At 37.3% G+C, this 19,201-nt stretch overlaps 1 protein-coding gene across 1 annotated transcript in view; it reads left to right on the forward strand.

Annotated features, from left to right (window-relative positions):
* The first annotated feature begins 358 nt into the window (after positions 1-358).
* The window catches only part of Stk32a (serine/threonine kinase 32A), an 85,262-nt gene continuing 66,419 nt past the window's right edge, over positions 359-19,201 (forward strand). Inside the window, exons 1-2 of the mRNA XM_026384437.2 lie at positions 359-409; positions 1,452-1,603. Coding sequence (XP_026240222.2) covers positions 1,485-1,603 — 119 coding nt within the window. The 5' untranslated portion in view covers positions 359-409; positions 1,452-1,484. The remainder of the gene's footprint in view (positions 410-1,451; positions 1,604-19,201) is intronic.

Here is a 19,201-nt window from a genome sequence, read left to right on the forward strand (position 1 = left end):
TGTGCTTTGAGCCCTACAACCTCTATTTTTCTTAACATTCTGTATGAGTTTTAATTTTCCATTTATTTTATGACTATTTAATCCATAAGTCTATCTCTATAGATCCCCTACTGTATTTACTTTAGGCTTCATAAAGCATATATTTTATTTTTACTCGATTATTAATATCTCCCAGGCACTGAGCACTGTGCCCAATAAGTCTTTATTGGATGAATAAATTGGCATTTAAGGTAATTGGCATGTGGGTTTAAACATGGTATTTCAGCTTAGACCAATTTTTGTTTATTACTGATTAGCTACTAAAGAGCAATTGATAATCACTCATAATGTTCTTCTTTTTTGTTGTTTTGCAGTCAACTTTGACCACTTTGAAATTTTGCGAGCCATTGGGAAAGGCAGTTTTGGGAAGGTGAGAACCAAATTGATTAACCACCAGCAGAGCAGCATAGCTTAAGAAACAGAGGGTTTGAGAACATTCAGATTATTGAGTTATTGGGATCATTTGGAAAAGCAATTCAGAGAAGTTTTATAATTGATTTTTTTATGAAATTATCACCATAATTTAAAAAAAGTATGTGAAATGCAGCTACATGACAACTATATCCTGTTTTTAGAATTGTCTCATTTAAGCCAAATCTGTTTACTTTCTCCAGAGTTCTCTACTCTTTGCTCTCTATTCTAATGGATATTAAGATTGTGGAATGATTTTCAAATTGTTCCAGCTGTATCTCCAGTAGTAGTTATCTTGTCAGTGTGGAGTTAATTCTTTCCGGTAGAAAAGAAGCACCTGATATCAATTTTCTTTTTCCCAGATGTACCATGCTTTTATTTTCAAAAATCTACCATAAAAAATATACAGTCTAAATTTTGTAAGAACTTTCCAGTTTCAAACTCCGATTATTAGTTTCTCAGTGGAGACATATTTTAAGAATAATATTTCATACTTCAGATTAAATTTGCATTTCGCTTTATCAGGTACTATATGGGCCTCTAAGGAAATTTCACAAACATGGACATTGTATTTGATGTTTCTAGTGCTTTGAGTCCTTTTCTTTACATCTCCTATGGGGGTAAACAGACACTGTTTGCACAGTACTGTTCAACTTGACAATGTAGCCATGCCCATTGCAGCCTCTTAAAGCAGGAATAAGGATGTTGTTACTAGACAATTCCTGATATATGGAGGCAGATTTAAATGCTGTCCAAATAATTCCAGAAGCAAAGCTAGGCCAACTTATTTGAGAAAGCAGTGATTCAAGAATTTATCTGATGCAGGGGGGAGAAAAGGAAATTTTTGCTCTGAAATCAGAGCTAAGTGGGGACTTTAACATCAGAGAATTTGCAGGTGATGGGGCACCTCAGCCATGCTAAGGAACAGGTCCTGTTTTGTCCCTCATAGCCACATTCCATTGTGTCCTTAGTCACTTGCTCACTTGGGTTTGCATCCTTAGGTCTGCATCGTGCAGAAGAATGATACCAAGAAGATGTATGCTATGAAGTACATGAATAAACAAAAGTGTGTGGAGCGCAATGAAGTGAGGAACGTCTTCAAGGAGCTACAGATCATGCAGGGCCTGGAGCACCCTTTCCTGGTAAACTTGTGGTAAGTGATTTGACAGAGCCTGGGAAAAGAGACACTCCAATTTCATCCTTAAATACGATTACATAAACACATCTCATTGGCAGGTGTGTACTTGCAAAATGCTCATTTAGATCTTTTCTTTTTTTTATTGATTTAAAAAAATGACATCAGAATGCATTATAATTCTTATTACACATATATACCACAATTTTTCATATCTCTGTATATAAAGTATGTTTACACCCAATTTGTGTCTTCATACATGTACTTTGGATAATGATGTCCATCACATTCCACTATCCTTGCTAATCCCCTGCCCCCTCCTTTTCCCTCTTTTCCCTCTTACCCCTCTTTCCTATCTAGAATTCATCTAATCCTCCCACACTTTGCCTCCCTACTCCACTATTAGACAGCCTCCTATATCAGAGAAAACATTCAGCATTTGTTTTGGGGGGATTGGCTAACTTCGCTTAGCATTATCTTCTCCAACGCCATCCATTTATAGATCTTCCTTAAGGGTTTTTGATCTCCTCGATTTCTTTGGTTCTAAAGTAAAGACACCTTAGTTCAGTCATCAGAGTTCCCTTTGCCCTACTTTTTTTTTTAAAGCATTGTAACTAAATGGACTGAAAAGTAATAGTTTGATGACTTCCATTCTAATGATGGTTTTTTGCATAAAGCTATCCCTGTGGGACAGAGACTGGGTGCAAAGTGTGGCCTCTTTGGCCATAAAATTGGTTCTTTGAAACTTGTACAAAGCACTTTCTCATTAAAATAATAGGCAATTAAGCTGTTTTCTGTGTAGTGTGCTTCATAAGCAGCCACAGATATACCTGTGACTTGGAAAGGGCTGGGTGCCATTTCTTGCCCAGTGGGTTTGAACAGAGCTAGAGCTAACTTATGCTATTACCATAATTCAAGGCTTAGAAAATGGCTGGAAGCTTGCAATATCTATTACCTCCTGCTCTTTTCTTGTGCTTAGAGGTCTTTATGTTTCTCCTTCATTTTACTCTACATTGTAATGCATCCATTATGTTAAGAGCCAGTTCTTAAAGCTAATTCAGTAAGACTGTTATTTAAATATGCATACCAAGCAGTTCTTACTTACCAGTAAAGGAAGGAAAAAGTCTTTATCTAGAGAATGCTAATGGAAAAATAATTGAGATTTCACTATGTGTTTAGGGACAACCTTCTGGAGGAATCAGTGCATAAAACCTGCCTCAATCCATCTTTAATTAACACAGTTTCACTTAATATACAATTTTCTCAAAGCCTCTGTGCCACAGTTGAAAAGAAGATGGTTCTGTGTGACTTGGAAATAGATCTATTATAGTTCATGCACTACTCAGACTTGGTAAGAGTCTAATTTTGACTCAGCCTCAGTGTATTTAATCAGCATCTTAGAATGGCCTATTCAAAATGCTGCCATGTAAAAAGTTAAAATGGATACAGCTCTGTCTTCTTTAGCATTTATCAAATTGCCTCCCCCTCCCCTTCACTCTAAGAATGACAAGGTGCTGTCATTTCGTAGCTTCCCTTTGTTCCAAGTCATATTTTCCTTCTTTAAAAGTTCAACCAACCAATTTTCTGTTCTAAGGCCAAGGACACTTTGTAAGAACTTTGCCTTTTTGTGTCTGTCCCTCGTTGCTATGTGACCAAAATTGATATCATTCTATTCCCATGTTTCTAAAACATGGGGGTATAAGACTTTAAGCTGGACAAAGTTTAAAAATTCTGTTATTTTCCAATTTGATGTCATCCCAGAAAACATTCTGTTCTCCATGAATGCTGACCTGGTGAGACCATGATATACACACTTACATGTGTATGTATATAGGTACACATACACACACGTACATATATACATATGTAACATGCACATACATACATATGTGTGGTATAAATCCATATACATACATATATGTGTGTATATGTGTGTGTGAGTATGCACATGTATATTCTTTTCTTGTTCTTCTCACACCAAATCTCACAAAAGAACAATATTGGGCATCTCAACATTGGTAGAGGAAGAGAAGAGGACCCCATCTCTACCCCACAAACACATCTCATGTTTTTAGAATTGGCAACCAAGAATGGGTCATTCTGAAAAGTATAGCAGAAAACTCTTTTGCCTTTCAAGCTTTGATAAAAAAATCTTTGGCCCCCACTAAGTACAGTATAGTGGTTTTAAGTGAATCTTTCCACAACTATGGAGCATCTTGCAATGCTTATAAAAATGTTATTATGAGTAGTTTGTCATTTTAGATCACATGGTTAGAAGATAACATGTAAAACTAGGGTTGTTTTCATGACTGTGATAAGATGCTCTGCTCAGGACCCAGCATATATATGTTAGTTTTATAGTTCCCTGCTCCATGGATATAAAGGTCATCCAAAAAACAAATTTAAAGGATGCTTATTCCCAAAGCATCATGGAAAGTTAGGGGGGAGGCTGAAAGACTCCCCGTTTTTTTGAAAGAACCCCCGTTTCCCTGTCCAAGGAGAATCACATGAAACACTGGCTGCAAAAACAAGAGGTTTAGGTTTATTGGGACACAGGTGCCTGCGGGTGTCCAGCAGAACCTCAGCGGGAGCTTTGGTGAACTGGCACACCGGGCTTGGGGATACAGAGATTTTTATAGGGTTTGGGACAGGTTTCGCGCGCGCGGGAAGCAACAGGTTTCTTATTGGTTTGTTTAAATCTAGCATATAGGCCACCTAGGGGGTACAGGTCTGCATTCCAAAAACCACAGGTCTGCATTCTATTCTTTCTGTTCCTGCTTATCTGTTCCTGTTTATTCATTCATGCCTCAGGATGTGGGTGCTCTGTCCTTTCTCAACCGGTTATATGGAAAGCACATCCAGCGCCTGAGCCTGTTTATGACAAGCCCGGTATCTTGATTTCATATCTTGGCCTTAGGTAACTGGACTAACTGGGCTAGGGTCTTTCAAGGCAAGTGTCTTTAATTCATTCTCTTCTAGGGCTATGTTATTTGTTTTGTTTTGTTTTTTTACTCTCATTTTGCAAATCAAACTGAAAACATCAAATTGCATATTATAGGCAATTTAATCAAGACTTGTATTCTGGTTTTAACCGTTAGACTTATCTTTACATCCCAAGAGACTTGGGAGCTGATTTTTCCTAAGAAGTTTTGAATTGTTTATAAAACAACAGCAATATGGTTTTAACTCCTGCTTACCTGTGTTCTCTATTTTACTGCTGTGGCTTATAGACTTTTCCATATTGTTTTGGATAATCTTCTCATCCATGCTCAAAATGACCCTAACCTCTGGACAGGTGTTTAGAAAAATACAGTTTCGGACTGAGAGAAAACCCAAATTCTTTTTTAAACAAGCTTTATACTAATGTTTAGTCTGTGCATATGTATATATATATATATATATATATATATATATATATATATATATATGATATTTGCAAACTTTTCTGCAATTGCAGGCAATTAGAAAAACAATCCAATAGAAAAATGAAAATTCTCCAGTAGTCCTACCAACATCCTTCAAAATGGCAGCACCTTCCTAAAATGAGTGTGTGCTTCCAGAGAAATGTGTGCTTTTAGTTTTCTAGTTTTGTTCATGCCTTAGCCTCATCCATTTCTTCTTTCATATATATATGTACTGAACATTGAAACCAGTTATAAGAAAGGTTGCCCTATAAAATACACAGTTATATTTGAATTTCCAATAAATGACCAATAATTTTTAGCCTATGTCCCCAGTATCACCCAAGATATATTTTCCTGAATTATCTAAATTTCCAATTCAAGTGGGTATCTTGTACTTGTTTGTTAAGTCTGGTCACTAATATAGCAGAGACCCACACTGTGGGGATTCAGTGGTGAGCAGGAGTGAACTGAGTCCTGACCTGCCTGATAGTGCTATTAACTGGGAGAGATCTATTAATCAAGTGGCATCTGAATATGTAAACTGTGACAAGGGCACAGAGACTACGTACAGTGCACTGTGTGTGTGGTGTTGTGCTTCAGGGAAAGAGTTCAATGTGTGGTATTAAAGGGGGAAGAACACTCAGAATTAAAATTCTATCTTACCAGCCTCCATGGACCTGGCCCTAAGAAGGAACACAGTCCTCAGAAAGAGGCCAGGTTATCAAGTGAAGGCTGCCAGACAGGGCTGGCATCTAAAAAAAGGAAATAAAATCTTCCTGCAAGTTCCTCCCTGAGGGCTGTTCACAGAGCCCTGGCAACCGGAATCCCGAAGACAAACAAGCCATCCCCCAGCACCTGCTCCCTGGGTGGCTTTTGTTAATTGAGAGTAAGCCTGCAGCTGTACAGGGCGCCTGGGGCCTCTCTTGCCCCTTGTCCTGGTGAACAAAAGGGGCCCTGAGTGGTTTCAGTAAATAAGACAAGATCCTCTGTTTTAAGGGGAAAGAACACCTGTACTGGGAGAGCTGTAGGGGCCTGTTCAGATGGCTGAACACAGCCCAGATACAGGTCCCCTGGAAGCAGCCTTTATTGCCTGCACTCAGTGCTGGAGTCACTTCACAGAGTCATTGACGGTGGGCTTCAGGGCCACAGTGTCACTAATGTCACTAATAACTTCCCTATAGATGCTGGGGCCTGTTACTCAGGGTTTTACACACATGGTAGCCTCTGTTCATCCTAACAAACTTAGTTGGTGGGGATACTTGTCCCATTCTATACCTGAAGAAACAAAATCTCAGAGAGGCCAAGGGCTTTTCCCACAGTGACACGGACAGAAACTGACAGAGCCAGTACTCACACCCAAGAATCCCTACTTCAAAGTCCCTGTTCTTCCCCCCATACTAGCCCCTATAGCTGTCCTGTGAAACTTAAGAAGCAGAATTTGTTTGTTGTCTTTCATGTGCCACAAGAATATAAACTCCATGAGGCAGGTGTGTTTGTCTTTTTTTCCTGCCTCATCCTGACTCTTACCCTGCACACAGTAAGGGCTCAAGAAATATCTGTTGAATGAGTGAATGAATAAAGTCAGTGGTAGCACCAGGCCTCTGGTTCCTGATCTGTTGCTCTTCTCCCCATTACATCAGTGCTACCCTTCACACACTCAGAAACATACCCACATATAATCATTGCCCACTTTGGTTTCTTTGCCAGCACTGGGGGGCAGAGGGCATGGGTTTTAATCCCTTCTCCATCAGGCCAGTCGCGCTAGGTATTCTTCCTGGTTTTCTCCATGAGTGGGAGGAGTAATTGCAATACTTGTGTTAGAGGACATAGCTATGAGTGATAAAAATATGTGTATAAAGTACCTCACAAAGTAAGTGCTTAATAAGCTCCTCCCAGAAATGGAATGTTCCCTTGGCCCCCCGTCACCAGAATATGTTTATTTTCATGATTCTGTGGACTGGTCAGGAAGTTCTAATCTGAGCCAATTTAATTGAAGCTATATGCAATATCAAATCAGCCATCTAAAGTCCTCTACCAGGGACTTGCTGCTTCTTTCTCTTCTGCTAATAGCCCTGTATTCATGCCTGGGTGGAAGGGTTCCCAGCAGTGAAGGAAACAGACTTCATGAGTAAGTGCTTTTTCAGCCTCGGCCTGAATCATATTTTCTAATATCCCATTGGCCAAGGCCAATCATGAGGTCAGGCTCAGATTCAAAGAGTGGAAAAATAGGCTCCACCTCTGGTGGGAGACTTGGCAAAGTCAGTATTGCCAAGGCCAGGCTGAGGACTCCTTGTGGCTAGTTTTACAAATAATACACCACAATACATGAAACATTTTTAAAAATTGACAAAATGACCGAGTAAATGGTAACAAAAAACAAAAACAAAATCCCAGAAAACTACTGAGGGAATTGAGAGCTCCCTGAGGTTATTGATTTCTTATGGCTCTTTGAAAGGCTTCAAGGCAGAATTTGTCTTGGTATGACCCTGATAAATTTGGATGGAGAAGAATGGAGAGAAGTCCCTGAAAAAACCTTGGCAGAGAAGTAGTGTCATCCTGTGATCGTGCCAAATACAGTTGACTGACTAATGAACAGGAAGTTAGCTAAGTCTTTATAATACAGGCACTGACTTATCATTTTCTTATCCACTTTGGAAGAGTTTGCTTTTTTGAAAACAACACAAGGACTCATTCAACATTTGAGCTAAAGCCAGAGGTGGTAGCACATACCTGTAATTCCAGTGGCTCAGGAGGTCCAGGCCAGAGGATTGAGAGTTCAAAGCCAGCCTTAGCAAAGGCAAAGTGCTAAGCAACTCGATGAGACTCTGTCTCTAAATAAAATACAAAATAAGGCTGAGATGTGGCTCAGTGGTAGAGTGTCCCTGAGTTCAATCCCTAGTACCCACAGAATGAAACAAAATAAACAAACAAAAAAATAAAACACCCCAGCTGGATATGTAGCTTAGCGGTTGTGTGCCCCTGGGCTCAATCTCTGGTACCAGGAAAAAAAAGAAAAAGAAATTTGAGCAAAAAAGCAATTCACTGTAAAGATGTGGGATGGTTTACAGCTGAAGCAAAGCTGAAGAAGCTGGGCTTAGGACAAAGATTGTTCTGGGAATCAGGGTAGCAGGGACTAATAGAAAAGCTCTTGAGGCCATCTGGGTCGAGATGAGTCAGCTCCAAACAATTGTCTAACATTGTGTCACCTACTCAAGATTCAAAGGGGCTGGGGTTGTGGCTCAGTAGTAGAGCACTTGCCTAGAACATGGGAGGCCTGGGTTCGATCCTCAGCACCACGTAAAAATCAATAAATAAAATAAAGGTATTGTGTCCAACTACAACTAAAAAATATATATATATATTTTTAAAACAAAAACAAAAACAAAGTGCTGGGAGAGAATCCAGTTGGCCTTGTTTGGAAAATATGCCTGCCCCCCTGGCTAAAAGAAACAGGAAAATAAATAATGACTTCTAGATTGTTGGCTGAGCAATTAGGATCCTGTGTCTTTCATTGGGATAGAGAGATCTGAATAGGAACAGATTCCTCATGAAAAACAGGAAATTTATCTTACCCTTGTTATCTTTGAGCTGCCTGTTGGTGATTCAAATAGAGCTGTTGAATAGGAGATGAATCTGGAGTTCAGGAGAGAAGTTCAGACTAAGGAGAAGTCCAACAACCCACATGCAAATCCTTGGCCTGTAGATGCTGTTTAAACCAAGGACTGGAAGGAAGGGGCTTTGGAGGGATGAGGTTGAAGCCACAGACTAAGGACTAGACCCAGAAGGCTCTAATAGTTCTCATGAAGAAGAAGATTCAGGGAACCAGATGAGAACAGCCCAGCAGTACAGTGGTACCACATGTGTTATTAATCAAGTCACCAGACAGGGATGGGTTACTTAACTGTTTTCCATTCATTTACTTATATTCCCTGGCACATTTACCACACTGTTAATTACTATAACTTTATACCAAATATGCAGTAATAATAAATTTTTTTTATTATGTTGGCTGTAGGTGGCATTTTGCAATTTCATAATTAGCTTTTCAGTTTGTATTTTTAAACTGTAGGCATTTATAATGGGTATCGTTGAATCTATAGCTTAATTCTATAGATTAATTCGGAGAGAATTAACATTTTAAAAAATATTTGATCTTTCAATTCATACATTATTTATTTTTCCTGACTTATTTAAGTATCCTTTAATTTTCTTCTTTGTTTTAAATGTAATTTTGAGCATAGAGATCTAACATATCTATCTTTAGATTTATTCCTGGGCATTTGATGTTTTTGATAATATTGCAAGTGGTATTATTTATCAAAAATTTATTTCCTAGTAGTTTGTTGCTTGTATCTGAAATACAATTTATTATTAACCTTGTGTTCAGTGACCTTGCTAAATTTGCTTATTAACTCCTGTAGATTTTCAATGTTTACAATCATGTCATTTACTAAAAATAACAGCTTTATTTCTTGCTTTCCAATCTTCTTACCTTTTATTTCCATGCCCTTGGCATGTGCATTGATAACATTGTTGAGTGAATAAATAATAATGGACATCCTTGTCTTTTCCTCAGTTCACAGGGAAGCTTTTATAATATTTCTAAATTTCATCTGATGTTTGGTGTAGGCTATTTGTAGATATTCTCTATTGCGATAAGGGAGTTTCCTCCCTTGCTGGAAGTTTTAAACATGAATGTGAACTACATTTTATCAAATACCTTTTCTTTTTTATTGAGATCATTTCTATTGCATGATGAAGAAAGTTTGATTTGCAGATCATAAATCAACCATGATACCCCAAAATAAATTCTAGTTAGTTATGTTCCATTCCCTTCTTATATGTATCACTGCAGACTATAATATACATTTTAAATATTTAATTGTATACATTTACTTAATTTATATTATGTATTATTCATAGTATTTATTATTTGAAAATAGTATTTATTATTTACAAATTTATAGATTTACAAATAAAAATATTATTTACAAACTTTTATATATATTTTAAGACGTGCATAAACAGGTTGAATGCTAAAGGGCATGAGCCAATTAAGGGAGGAAATGGTAAATAGGACAGAAAGGGGACAATTACCAGGTGAGATCCTGTAGGTGACGAGGTGCAGGTGACTCAGGGTACAGGTGAATGGCTGGCCTTGGGCGGAAGTAAGGACATTTCTTTCACTGCCCTAGGAGAGGAAAGAGAGGATATAAGTGGACCTGCATGTGGGCGGGTGGGTTTATTGATGGGCTGATGAAGAAGTTCTCATGCCCTTACCTCTGTTTCCCTTTGATGTCATCTGCAAGGTGGGCAGAGTTTAGGAAATTTTGAAGAGATGCTCCAAAGTAGAAGAAAGTGAGAAAGAACTTAATGGAGACTTAGAATGGGATTTTCTAAGAATCCATTTTTGACTTCTGGTTATAAATCTAAAGTGAATGTGATCAGCACAGGTCTGTTTTTTTTTTTTTTTTTGCTTTAGACTGCACCTAGTCGGCGCTAGTGTGTTTTATTGCTGTTTTTAAGCATATTGGTGGGTTTAAACAGGATTGCAGTTTAATTGGGTGAAGTACTGTTGTGAGAGGGCAAAATTGTGACGATACAGTCGAGGGGGAGAAATAAAGAATGTCCATGCGCTTCTGCCCTTTTCAATGCTTTATCCACTCAAATTACTCAATGCAATTTCACACTATAGGTTCTTAATCAAGAAAACGACAATCCTTAATGCTAGGCACTGCAATAGACATAATCAATTCTCAGTAAACAATTCTAGATTAATTCTAAGCACACCAAACATACTTAATCATGACAGGCTCGTGACAGACATTCCCTCTGCATGCTAAGCTCAAATGTCAAATCAAAATTCTTAGACTTAGGCTCCAAGTCCAGCCGATGCACACTCACTCAGACCACGGTGATCAGGTCCCCGGGGACCAAAGCAGGCTTCTCCTGGTTTGGAGTGGATGACCGATTGAGGAGAGGGTCATATGGGGAAGTTATGGCTCTCACCAGAGTCCAGACGAAGTGGTAGAGTTTGAGGACTGTGAGGATCACTCAGAGGATCAGGAAAACGATGACAAGTGATGGCATGTCAATCCAGGTCCTCATCAGGCTCTCTAGCTCTAGTGCATCCTTGTTTTGGCTGGCTGAATCCCTATTCATTAGCTCCATTATTTATACTGCATTTGGGGGCTTTTGACCCCTCCTTCAATCTTTATCAGCTACCACTGGATTTCTCCATAACATCCTTTACCCTGGGGTCAGAAACATCTGATCTTCCACCCTGATCTTCTTGCCTTTCCCTCTTATCAGGCTAGGACAGCCTGCCAGAGGCTTCACTCTGTTTGAGGGGAAGTGACATGTCTGAGGGCCATACTGGAGGGCTCTGTTAGGTGTGCCATCTGAGACCGCAGGTTTCAAATTGGAGTTTTTAAAATGGAGTTGCTTAGGCTCAGCCTAAGGCAATCCTTAGGTATCCTCACTGACTCAGTTTGGTGAATTGTAAAGTACAATCATGGGATGTATATTCAAGAAGAAGATTCTTGGGGGGAATTTCACAAAGACATACCTATGTGAAGTCACTAGTTTTGATACAGCTAACACTTTTGAGGGTTTATTATTTTTGAGGTGCCACACTAAACTATTATATGCATAATCTCATATATCTTCAAATACATTCCTTTAAGGTAAGAATTAATATTTATTCCTTTATAAAAATGAGTAAGATGATGGATGACACATTATGTTATGGCAAATTTGTATTTCTACTCCCCAGATTCTCTAAGACCCTCAGTATCAACTTTGATTTCATTTTAATCTTACTTACATATGTATCATTACTTTTACAATTTTAAAACCAAACATTTAAAAATTAAATATGACTGCAAATCAATTAAAAAATTTAAATAGTGGTTTAACTTGATAAATGATATGTTTGGGTGAAACAAAAATCACTACTTGTCCTTTAATATAATCTAGTCTGAGAAAAAAAAAAAAAAGTTATGTTCTCTTTCTGCTTCCCTGAAGGAGTTTCAATGGCCAGGTATCAGAAATAGGGGTGATAGTAGAGGCCCTGAGATAAGGGCAGAGTCATGAAAGATCAAGACATTTCTGAAGACCCAGTTGGCCTGGTTTGGCTGGAATCACTACTCAGGTGAAGGAGACAGGTTGCACTAACATGGAGGCACTGGGAGGAGCATGAAGGGCAGAGTAAGAATCACTGTTGTTAAATGCTGGGAAGTCTTCCCATGCCCTGGAATTCTCGGAGTTGTGTGCCTTAGTCAATAAAGAAATTAATTGTCTTCTTGGCTGGAGAGGCAGAGGGGTGGACAATCCAGGGTGCCCAATGAATGTTCTGTGCCCACTCTAGAGAAAAGCTAACCAACAAATGTGACTCAGCAAATTCTGCACCAGGTCATCCCAGCCAGGGTGCCCAGCCATCTCAGAATCACAAGTGGCCATTTCTAATCCCATCAAGGACCCCAGCTCACCAACTTGGATTGGTCTCTCTGCAGTTAGCCTACTATTGTCAAGGAGCACAAAAACTATTAACTTCTAACACTTAATTTTTCTTTTCTGCACCCCTGATATGCTCATGGGTAAGTCTGATTTAATTGTTCCTCATTATGCTCTGAGCGTGCGTCTTGGCTTTTCTTTTTATATGGGGAGCAAGACAATGTTATTCCCCTTTGACTGTTTACTGTCTATCTTATTCTCTAAGGTAACTGTCTCAGGAGATTTCACAGAAAATAATAAGAGCCAAATTTCCCCCTGGAAAGTCTTTACAAAATAACGTCTCCAGAGTCAGAACACATGAGCTGACAGGTCAAAAAAATATTATTCAAAGCTGTGTCCAGAGAAAGGTCAGTCTTCAGAAAAATCAACGGTGACATCAGAACATCAGAAAAGTAATCTGCAACCTGTCCTGTGACTTTAAAATGTCACACCATCTTTTCCCTTGTGTGAACTTTAGATTTTGGTACATTTTGCTTGAGGCTATAGTTTATGGCTTGAATCCCACAAGTATATATAATAGTTTCTGTGAGGTTTTCTTGATCCCTACAATAAAATTTAGGTCCTTCTGTTAGTGTCTATCATACCACTCTATACTTTTCTTTCATAGCTCTTACCACATTTTACAATTACATATTTCTTGTGTAAATACTCATTTATCTTTTATAGATGGCTGGCGTCAAGAAGAGGAAAATCATGACCTTGGTTTACTCCTTTATTCTCAGTACCTTGCATAAGGACAGAGATAATACATACTTGTAAACTGGCCATTGAATAAACAAGTGCCCATTATATACCAAGCTATAAGTCCAGATACAGAGATAAGCAAGGTACAGAATCCTCCAATTACTCGGTTAAGTGAAGAATTCTGGTAAAAGAATATATATGAATGGTGCAAATACAGTATAAATGCAGTACAGCCATCTACTGTCAGGGTCCTGAAATGTTGTATCTTAGGGAAATTTCCTGGGTGCTGTGGAAGTGCAGAGCAGGAAGACATTGAGGCTGACATCTCGTTTATGTTTGGCAAGGACAGACCAGGAAAGACTAAGAAGAGAGCAGATAAACTCAGACCAAGAGTCTTGTGTCTCTGAGATGATGCCAAAGTTTCTCCTTGCTAAAAGGAAGTTTCAGGGGACATTTATTATAATTGTTCCCTGGTAGTTCTCTCAGTTTCATTCTATCCACTCCTCCTCCCCAAATCTACCTACACTCTAAATTATCCATGTGTGTACATTTTAGCTTCTGGGGGTTTAATCTTGAGAAGCACCTAGATACACAGGAGTGAGATTGTTGACCTGTGTTTTGAAGAAGGTATTTAGGGTGCATTTTATCCTTAGAGAACTTTGTAACACTACTAATGAGACAGAGAAGTAAGTACTCCTGAAGTTCCAAAGCTTCTTAGTGTACTGAAGTTATAAACCTCTGGAAATTTGACATATCCCAGAGAGAGAATATGGCAACATTACCACTGTCATACATTGATGGGAATGAATTCAAAATGATATGCACACTATGGAGATAAATTGGCAATATCTGTCAAAAAGAATTATAAATACCTTTGCTTTCTGTTTTAGCAAATTTTTGTCTTAGCAAACTCATTTCTAGGAATGTACAACAAAGACTGGGCAGAATACAAAAGACATGTTATGAGGTTTTCATGGTTGCATTATTTGTAATAGCAAAAATCCAGAAACAAACTGAATTTCCATCAATAAAGGACAGTTTGAGTAAACACATGATATACTTACACTCTGGCACCACAGAGATGGGAAAATGAATAACAGATATCTCTATATACTATTATGTCTGCTCTCCAGAACATACTGTTAACTGAACAAGCAATGTGACTTCAAATATACCTATAGATTCTGCACAATCTCTATCCAAATTTTAGCTGGCTTCCTTTCAGAAATTCACAAACTGATCTTAAGATTCACATAGAAATTCAAGGGATCCAAAATTTAAGAAGTTCATGGGATAGTTAAACAATATTGAAAAGATATGCCAGAGTTGGAGGACTCACATTTGCCAATTTCAAAACTTACTATATACTCACGGTAATCAAGACAGTAATTATGTGATACTGACATAAAAATAGACCAGAAACAGAATTGAGAGTCTAAAACCTTCACAACTATAGTCAACTCACTTTTAACTAAACTATCAAAGTATCAAGGAAATTCAATGGGGCGGGGGGATAGTATTTTCAACAAATGGTGGTGGGACATCTGGATGGTCAAATGCAAACAAAGAAGAAGAAGAAAAAGAAAAAGAAATTGGGCCCCCTACCTCACAACATAAAAAATTAATGAAAAATAAATAATAGACATAAATGTAAGAGCTAAATGTATAAAACTTTTAGGAAAAAAATAGAAGTGATTTTTTAAGACCATGCATTAGACCCTTTTTTCTTAGGTTATTAAGTATAAAATAAAAGGGACAAGTGCTTAAAAAAGATGAACTGTACACCATCAAAATTAAAAACTTTTGTACTTCAAAACCATTATCAAGAAATGAAAAGACACCACAGAGAATGAGAGAAAATACTTGCAAATCATACATCTGAAAGAAATATTTGCATCTAGAATGTACAAAACTCTTCTATAACCCAATAATATAAAGAGAAGCAACCCAGCTTTAAAATCAATGAAGAATCAGAACAGAGATTTATCAAAAAAGATAACTTCCCAATAGGCATGTGGAAAAGATATTTAACATTACTAAACATTAGAGAAATGCAAATCCAAGACCCAGTGAGATTCATGCTCTTTAGCATGACTACTATTTTAGAAATGGAAACTTACAAGTGTTGGAAAATATGTGGAGAAATTGGAATCCTTGTTCATTGCTGATGGGAATGAACAATGATGCATCCATTGCAGAAAACAGTTTGACAATTCCCCCAAAAATTAAACTTGGTGGTGCATGCCTGTAATCCCAGCAGCTTGGGAGGCTGAGATAGGAGGATTGCAAGTTCAAAGCCAGCTTCAGCAAGAGTGAGGCACTGAGCAACTCAGTGAGACCCTGTCTCTAAATAAAATACAAATTAGGACTGGGGGTGTAGCTTAGTGGTCGGGTGCCCCTCAGTTCAATCCCTGGTACAAAAAAAAGTTAAATATGGAGTTACCATACCAACAATTCTAGGCATATACCCAAAATACACCCAAAATAATTGAAAGCAAAGACTGGTACAGATTCTTACACACCAATGTTATTAGCAGCATTTCACAATAGTCAAAGGGAGGGAACAACCCAAATATCCATCGGCAGATTAATATATAAACAATATATAGTATATACATACAGTGGAATATTGTTCAGCCTTTAAAAGGAATGAAATTCTCATGTATGCTATCACATGCATATACTTGGAAAACAGTCTGCTAAGTGAAATAAGCCAAACACAAAAGGACAAAATGCTTTGCGTTCACTTCCATGAGTTCATTTGTATTTTTATAAAGTCTCAATTGCTTTTGGAGGATTCCAGGAAACCAACAAATCATTTTGAAAAGTGGTAAGTAGAGGAAATATTTAAGCATTTATTTTACTATTCATTTATAAGCCTCAGAGTAACCACATAATTGATGAAATCAAGATTCTCTTTATACAAGTACTCCAGATAAAATATGAAGAAGAAATGATAGAAATTAAATTTCACCACTCTAAGGAAATTTTGGCATTAGGCAATAATGATTAATGTCTGATACTACCACAAAACAGACATCATTGTTTACCTCCTGATAAAAGTGCCCAATATCATCTGTAGTCTTGCCAAAAAATAAATCCAACTTGAATCTGATCTAGTCACAATTTTCATAGAGTATAGAGAGTTTTAAATCATGTAGCAAGTCATGACATGAATTAAATTTGCAAAAATACCAAGTGTTGGAAATACTACAGCAAAAATGATTTGGTTTATTCAACAAAAATCAGCTAGGAGTAAAAGAAAAGTTGGTCTGGGAATCTATAGGAAAAAAAAGATTTAAAAATCATCTTGTTTGAATTTATCTATAGGACACAAACATTTTATAAAAGCTTTTTTTGATGAAACATTTGTACAATAATCAGAGAAATGTGAAGTTAACCGTGAAAACCACTAGCCTAGATAATTTATACAATTTAGAAGCTCATTTGTCTTTGTTAGTTCCTTTCCTGATGAGGCAACAACATATATTGTATGTGAGTAGAAGGAATATTTTTCTTATATTTATTTGCCTTTTAAAATACAAATAAAAGAGAGTTATAATCCATTCATCTAGGTAACTAGATTTTTGCAGAAAAGTTTCATGCACATTGCAGCATATTTATGAAATATATCTATTTTTATTTTGTATTTGTGCATGTATTGTTTTTAAAAATATCTTTTTTTATGTGCACTGAGCATCTTTATATATTACCACATACTGTAGTATAAATATTGTTTTCTTCCCTTTGCCTTCATAATTTAATATCTTGGAAATATTTTAAGATCAGAATATAGATCTGCCTCTTTTAAGGAATTGCTGTATAATCTGTAGCATGAATTTATTTGCATGCTCCCCTACTGATGGGTGTATAATTTTTAAAAAATATTTATGTGATGTAATAAAAAGTGTCTACAAGTACATCCTGGCATACTTTTCAAGTATATTTATAGTGAAAATTTCTTGCAATGAAATTACAGAGTTCGAAGTCTTGTTTATTTTTCTTCTCATTTTTGATGGTGCTGGTTGGTAGTCAAACCTAGGGCTTTACATTGTTCATGCTAGGTAAGTTTTCTGCCACTGAGCTACACTTCCAGGCTGTCGTGTGCTTCTATTTACTTACTTACTTACTTATTTATTCATATATGTCAGCGGAATGCATTACAATTTTAATTACTTATATAGAGCACAATTTTTCATATCTCTGGTTGTATACATGGTGTATTAACACCAATTCATGTCTTCATACATGTGCTTTGGATAATAATGATCATCACATTCCACCATCATTAATAACCCCATGCCCCCTCCCTTCCCTCCAACCCTTCTGCCCTATCTAGAGTTCGCCTATTCCTCCCATGCTCCCTCTCCCTATCCCACTATGAATCAGCCTCCTTTTTCTTGGAAAATTGGGAATGGAACCACCATTTGACCCAGCACTCCTCGGTCTATACCTAAAGGACTTAAAAACAGCATACTACAGGGACACAGCCACATCAATGTTGATAGCAGCACAATTCACAATAGCTAAACTGTGGAACCAACCTACATGCCCTTCAATAGATGAATGGATAAAAAAGTGGCAGTTATACACAATGGAATATTACTGAGCAATAAAAGAGAATAATATCATGGCATTTGTAGGTAAATGGTTGGAGTTAGAGAAGATAATGCCAAGTGGAGTTAGCCAGTCCCAAAAAAACAACTGCCAATATGTGCTTTTTAAGGAGATAGTTCCAAATTGTCCTGAAGGAAGTGTCAGCAAACGACCCTGTATCCAGGGCATACATGAGTGCCTGCCCATTTTCCTACATTTTCCCAACAGAGACCCTCACCAAGCCTTGATGGAGACGTTCCTGCTTGCATACATTAATGGGTAGAAGTCATGAAAATACTTGATCAGAGTGTAAATTGTCTCCCTCCAAAGTAAAAGCGGAGATAATTTAGTTGTTGTTCTCATGTTGTCCAAGACATTAACCTTTCTTGTACTTCACATTGTCATACTGTGGTACTTCACTTAAAAAAATAATGAGTATAGTTTGTATAGACTGTTGAAATCTGACTTCTGCAAATAGGTTTTCTGTGTTATGGTGAATTTGATGAAATAATATTTTAAAATGAATTTCACATTAAATGTACCTTGGGAAATTATTACAGAACCACACACACACACACACAAAAAAGAGGTATGAAGAGCCAGCACTCTAAAGAAAAGTTTTAAGATTTTAACTTTGTGCTTAACTAATAGGTCTGTGCACCCTAACTTCCTCCTTGCCTTGTCCTCAGAGATCTCTCCTTGGGAGGGATGATGCTTCTCTCAAGATGTGAAAAGCCTGCTGTGAGTACTCTCTGATCAAAGTCTGAAAAATGCAGTTTCACTGTTCTATGGTTTTAGTAGCTAGGACAAAGTTGGTTCTTAAAAACAGACTGAAAATCAGAAATGTTCCATCATGAGAATGTGACTACTCAGAAGGCATATAAATTAAATTTTGAGAATTGAATTAAAGGACATTTAAGTAATCATCTAATTTGCTGGAGAGATTTATTATGAGCTTTGGATGCTGTTTATCACTGAATTTCATTGACTATGGTATGCTCAGCCTGTGTGTTAAGTGCAGGGTTTTTGACACAGTACTGGCTCCACAATTTCCTAACATGTAATTCTTGAACAACAATTTAGCCTCGATACACTATGATTCCTTTTTTTTTTTTAAATATGTGTGATGTCTCATAAAAAATATAACAACTTCATTAAGGCATCTTTTACATATCATAAAATTAACCTATTCAGAGTATACAATGCAATGAGTTTTAGTAATTTTGTTGAGTGATGCAATCACAACCATAAATTAGCGATAGAGCTTTTTCAATTTCCCACTAAGATCTCTCATCCCCATTCACAGTTAATTTCTACTGCTACCTTGAACCTTAGACAACCACTTATCTATTTTCAGTCTCCATAAATTTGCCTTTTCTGGTAATTTCATGTAAATGGAACTATAATTTTGTAGTCT

Source organism: Urocitellus parryii, chromosome 1 (assembly GCF_045843805.1).
Source record: "Urocitellus parryii isolate mUroPar1 chromosome 1, mUroPar1.hap1, whole genome shotgun sequence".
Classification (NCBI taxonomy): Eukaryota; Metazoa; Chordata; class Mammalia; order Rodentia; family Sciuridae; genus Urocitellus; species Urocitellus parryii.